This window comes from Taurulus bubalis (genome assembly GCF_910589615.1).
Source record: "Taurulus bubalis genome assembly, chromosome: 13".
Classification (NCBI taxonomy): domain Eukaryota; kingdom Metazoa; phylum Chordata; class Actinopteri; order Perciformes; family Cottidae; genus Taurulus; species Taurulus bubalis.
Window position 1 is genome coordinate 12257895 of NC_136601.1, and position 6000 is coordinate 12263894.

Consider the following 6000-nt stretch of genomic DNA (forward strand, 5'->3'; position numbering starts at 1 on the left):
TTGGCCAGGGGCCAAACGAGGTAGAGGGAGGAGAGAGAAAAACATAGCGACAGAAAGCGGGTGGGAAGGATGCTGTTCATGTGGCTGCATGCAAAACAGAAAAAGTGACAGAAATTTTGTGACAGAGGGGGAGGACAGCCCTAGAGACAGTGTGGGGTGAGACTGTGCATGAGGAAAAAAGATGAGAAATAAAGACATGGTGTGAAATAAAGTCTTCAGCTTGGTTGAGTCTGCCTTCGCTGTCTTTTGATTTCCTCTTAAAATCACATGTACAATCAGATTAGGTGAGCTGAACTCTATTTATATTTGCCTTATCTCTGTGTGTGTGTGTGTGTGTGTGTGTGTGTGTGTGTGTGTGTGTGTGAACAGTCAGAAAGTACAAGTAAGAAGCTCGCCTCTGGATTTAGCAAAGCAAATGGGTGTAAATACAGCGGCAGTGGAGTCAGCAGCAGAAGCAGGTATGATGCACACGTCGCACAGAAAAAGAGTTAGACAGTGCCTTAAGGAGCTTAGATGGGAGGAAAGTAGAAGACGAGGAGTGAAGGGGGGGGAGGAGGAAGAAAACGGTGAGGATAAAGGGAAAGAAGCAGGGCTGGAGGGACTGAAGGAAATAAAGAGAGGGGAAAGTTAGAGAGCAAACGTTGGAGAGGAGAGGGGGGTGAGGGTGGTGTCAGTATGCCATGACTTGCCTCTTTCCAAAACAGGAATTAATCCAATAATCGCTTGAAAATGTTTTGCATATTTCTTCATTCTTCTCCTAAACATAGTCTATCATCTGGCACGCGTATGCGGGAGACCTGTCAAGACCTTGGGGACGCGCACACATCCCATTGCTGTAGGGTAAGTGCACATAGGATGCCACATAGTAGAAGATCCAGAGTCTTTAAGTTGATCTGCTGTTTATTTCAAGTGTTGTGCGAGTGTCACAAATGTCAGCAGCCCTGCTGTAGGCTTTGCCACCATGGCAGCTCAGTACTTGATGCTAAAGCACACACACTTTAGAGAAAGATTTCTTATCCTAGTGATGTGAGCCATTGATCATCGTTCTCCATTTCCTTCAGTCTTTGTTCAGTTTCTTTCTCATCTTACTGTCTCTCCTTGTTTTTTGGCTTGTCTCTTACCACTTTTTTTTATTTGAGTGTCTTTGTTTAATTAAACAATGTCTAATGAATGATGTTTTGGTGCCGGGGAGAACGTGAAACACAGACACATTAAGTAGCACACAAACATGTCGGCACAAGAGCTGCAAGGTGACTATACAGACAATGGGCCTCATACGAGAACCATCAGAAGGAACAGATTCATTCTTCTTAATTTTAAGTGTCTATTATGAATTAACACAATTTGTGAAAAAAGTGGCCCAGACCTCATGTGCAGTCAGTCTGCTGTCAACCAAGCCCAAGTTTCTGACTAAAGGAGTCTATATTTCATTACTATAAACCCGATATAAATTACACTTCATAATTACGATCACATGATCCTGTTTGACTGTACAATTCGAATTATAGGCTAATATAACTTAAATGTATTCATACAGGCTAACAATATCGCCACTCATTTAAATTGACTATTGATGCCATTGTATAACACTAAAATATATGTATATATATATATATATATGAACATTTCAAAATGTGAAATCTAGACTGGCTCTGTTAAAAGCTATTGACTATTGATGCCATTGTATAACACTAAAATATATGTATATATATATATATATATATATATATATATATATATATATATATATATATATATATACATATATATATATATATATATATATATATGTATATATATATATTGTTTATATATATATATATATATATATATATATATATATATATATATATATATATATGAACATTTCAAAATGTGAAATCTAGACTGGCTCTGTTAAAAGCTGCTGACTCTGCCTACCAGCACCTCTAAAGCACACTAATTTCACACTGTATAGCTAATTTGTTTAATCTGTATAAGTATAAGTGTAAAAACAACAGGGTTATGTGTGGGACTATCTCTTGGCCGGGAATAAGCACCTTTCTGGTGTCACTGCTGGTTGCCTGGCAAAAAAATGAAAAAAGTCTAAATGCTAAACAAGGCTAACCTGCTGCTGGCTCCAGATATATCTTCTGTACAGTGATCTCACGCATACTTTCCAAAAGCCCTTTAACAAACAGGTCCCAACATAAATGGAAACACAAAAGGATTTGTATGAAAAGGAAAGAAAGACAATCTCAGTTACAATCTTCCAAGATTGAAATTTGATTTCTTCCCCTTGCGGCAACGACACTGAGATGGTTTACTTCAAAGAAATCACATGTTCAGTACAAAACCTCTTCTTTGCATCTTCGCATTAATAAATGCAAATTAACCTCAGTATAGTCTGAACTCTTAATTTGTGACCAGTTATGAACCATGTGGTAGAGCTACAATGTTGCAATTTCATCTTCGGGGTTAAACCGTTCAACTTTCAGCACCTTTTCAGAATACCAACATTTTGGAGCACACAACACACACTTCACCTCCTTAATCTAGTCAATCCAACCTCTGATCGGGGTTGTTAGGATGCCACAAAATTACACTAATGAGCCACAGGCTTTTCCAAAGCAGCAGGTGATGCGACATTCATCGCTATGACAGAATGTTGTATGTTAGCTGGAAGAGGTTTCATTGGATCTGATAGTGTGATAAACCAATACACATTTAAAGCATAGTCTCTTTAAGCTGCAGTCTTTTAAAAATATCAAAAAAGACTAATACCAAGGTCTGCCAATTATAAGGCACAAATGCCTTTACTTCTGAGGAAAGAGCTCTGCTTAGCAGCTGCCTGGGGAATTGACTCACTTCCCTGCAGTTTCAGCTGTGGCACATTCTTTTACTGTGCTGAACTTGTTGGCATTTTCTTCCTTGAAATATCCAACCTCCTTGCTCAAGGGAAGCTTACCTTCCCCTTAATGTGAGCAATCATTTAGTGAGAAAGTAACTCCCAGCGTGCACAGCAGAGGAAATAGTGTGAAGGGTAATTCAGAGGTCAAAGATCAAATGGAGTGAAGCGGGGTCAAACAGAGGCTACTGAGTGCAACTATTAAGCAGAATTGGCGTGTGGCCAATTTGAAGAGCTGAACGGGGCATTGCAGAACACCAATCAATAAAACCTATCGTTATATATGACTGAAAACACAACCAAGAGTGTGATTCACTAAATACAAGTCTTACAAAGACACAGAGAAAAGGGAGAATGCAGTAGATGCACACAGCCCTTTTTGACCTACATCTTCCATGATTAGCTATGCACAAGTAGGACTTCCTCTCCTTCGCCTTGCCATGAGTGAGAAGAAGATTATAAGTGAGCTGCCGCTGCCACTGCCACTGGTGAGCTGAGCTGGAGCTTGGACTGGAGCTGGTCTCCTCCCAGATTTGGGGTTGATTGGGGATTTCAAAGTCAAGCAAGTTCAAAGCCTTGGCTGGGGAACATTCAAAAGAACCACAGCCAGCTATGAAGTGGAGAGGACAGGAGGGGGAGAGCTAGCGAGCTACTTACAGTAAACTCTCCCACAGTCTGTAAGGCATTGGCAAAAAAGGGGAGGTGTAAAAAAAAAGAAGGGTAAATACCAGTGAAAATAACCTCTGCGCTCCAGTGGGTAAGTTGATGTGAGGTGCTGAGCAGGTGGAATTTTGCTGACATATTGATGCAAAACTGAAAGTGAGAGCCAAAAAGTTTTGGTAGCAGAAATCATAAATAATACAGAGTGTGGGATTGCATTTTCACTGAATCACACAATGTGATGGATTTTTGTTGTACATGGAATGTTAACAATGTCTCTGGAAACATTGCCAGCCCATTCTCACACCCACAACATTGTAAAGTAGAGTGAAAAGTGAAAAAAGACCAAATGTAAGACCATTAGGATCTACTTTCTTTGTGAAGAAGAACACCAACCTTACAAACACACACTTTTCTCCAGATGAGGCCCAAAAACTGCCAATGTAGTGCTTTCTCAAGTATCTATTTGATCTCTGTATGCTACTCAATGCCATTCATTTGACACCATGTCAATCAAACCTTGGCAACAGCCTTGCACCCTGGGGTCCGGGACTTAAATAATCAATTCATTTGAGTTATGCTCGGGTAAAATCAGTTACCCTGCAAGCTTCTGGGATAATTGTTTAATTTTGATAAAGGGTGCACAAAAAGGTGTGTAAACACACCAAAGACAGACACACTTGTGCTAAAAGTTTTTAGGCCAGCTGATGAGTGGCTGCTTTAGGTCTTTAGTGGTGGAATTAGCTCCAGTTAGTGCCTCTCTCTTTTGTGTTTCACCCTGATTCAGCAGTCCTGGACTTTACGCAGAGCCTCTGAAAGCTCAGTGGCCACAGGGAATGCCAGCTCATCGACTATTATAATGACGGCCTCCCTATTGCTCTCCGTCTCTCTCTCTGCCCTTCTCGCCAGCACACCATCCCAATTGTCTCTCTCACTCTTTCTGTTCCCCATCTGTCTTTCTCTCCTTCTTGCTCAACAAAGGCTGGTGTGAGTGTGTATGATGCAATTGTGGCAGTGCTGAAAGTTCATAGTAAACAGAAATGCACAGAATGAACATCCCCAAGGTAGGAATGGATGGATTAAAGATTTTGCTGTTTGGCAAACTGCAAACAAAGATATCATACTCAATGTTGTAGGCTATAAATGAAAAACTCTTTGTGAGAATGGCAATAAGCTCCCAAGCTCAACTGCAAATCATAAGCCCTTTTCAATCAAATCTTGTCCCAGATGGTGACTTACCTTGATTCTGTGACACAGAAGTCAAACAACATATTACGGAAGCAGTACAAAGAAATTGTAGCTGATATGACACTATCACATGCTTTGCAAACTGAAAAGGACACGAGGACTAACCTTGAGCTTATCAAAGCGTTCAGTGAGCGAGGACACCTGGTGCTCTCGGTGGCGCCCCACCAGCTTGCAGAGGGCGCAAATGAGCTGGTCATCCACCAAGCAGTACATGTTGACCTTCTCGTTCTCGTGCTCCAGACAGGTCAGGCCGCGGATGTGAGTGTCCGGCAACGGCTCCACCAGGCGGTGGCTGGTGAACGGCTTCTTGTTCGGGTGTGTTGCGCGGAGGCAGCGGTCGCAGTACGACACCTCACACGTGACGCACGTCTTGACGGCCTCACGCGGCGGATCCTGCTCACAGAACTGGCAGCTGATGCGTGGATCCATTTTCGCAACAACAGCCGGGCTGTGGTTTGCGTTGGTGTGGTTGGCGTGATTGGTGTGGTTGGTGTGCGGGTGGGAGTGGCTGGAAGAGGCCGGGCTGCCGCGGCTGCTTCCACTTGTGCCACCACCACTGCCGCCGCCGCCGCCGCCGCCAATTGTTCCAGCTATTGTACCGCTAATGGTGGCGGTGTAGGGCCGCTGCGGCTGCAGGCGCCGGCTCTCCGTGGGGGAATTGGGGCCACTAATGGAGGCCTTTTGAAAGCGGTCAATGATGTTCTGCAGCGTCACATTGCGCTTAAGGCCCTCCAGGCCGCGGTGATTCAGCGTGATGACGTAACGACAGGTGGGGCACTGAAAGGCCGATATGGACTCGAGGGGCTTGCTGGTGGAGCAGTGAGACACCAGGATGCGGTGGGCACAGTTAAAGCACAGGCTGTGGGCACAGGGCAAGAGCAGAGGATCTTCAAACAACTCCAGGCAGATCGGGCAGGTCAGCTCAGACTCCAGTGTTTCCATCTTCAGTTGAACCAATCTAGAGGTGACATCAAAACCCACAGAAGCTGGCAGATCACCTGCATTGAGAAGAAAGAAATATGTATGAGAATTTACTGTTACACATCACGTAGTCCGCTAATTACAGTAAGAGCTTCAACTTTACCGCACTTTTGTTCCCTGGCTATTTTTTATTGAATGTAACAGAGGAAAGTGGAGGCAGCTCATCAGTTTTCCCATTCACCCATTTGTGATTTTAACTGAATCAGTCATAAGATACTGGCTTT

The 6000-nt window shown here is 43.2% G+C and overlaps 1 protein-coding gene across 1 annotated transcript in view; it reads right to left on the reverse strand.

The window, feature by feature from the left end:
- The window catches only part of mid2 (midline 2), a gene marked incomplete at its 3' end in the record, with an annotated part of 60267 nt that extends 54479 nt beyond the window's left edge, over positions 1-5788 (reverse strand). Inside the window, exon 1 of the mRNA XM_079228427.1 lies at positions 4901-5788. Within this exon, the coding sequence (XP_079084553.1) occupies positions 4901-5737 (837 nt within the window). The 5' untranslated portion in view covers positions 5738-5788. The remainder of the gene's footprint in view (positions 1-4900) is intronic.
- Positions 5789-6000: the final 212 nt, after the last annotated feature.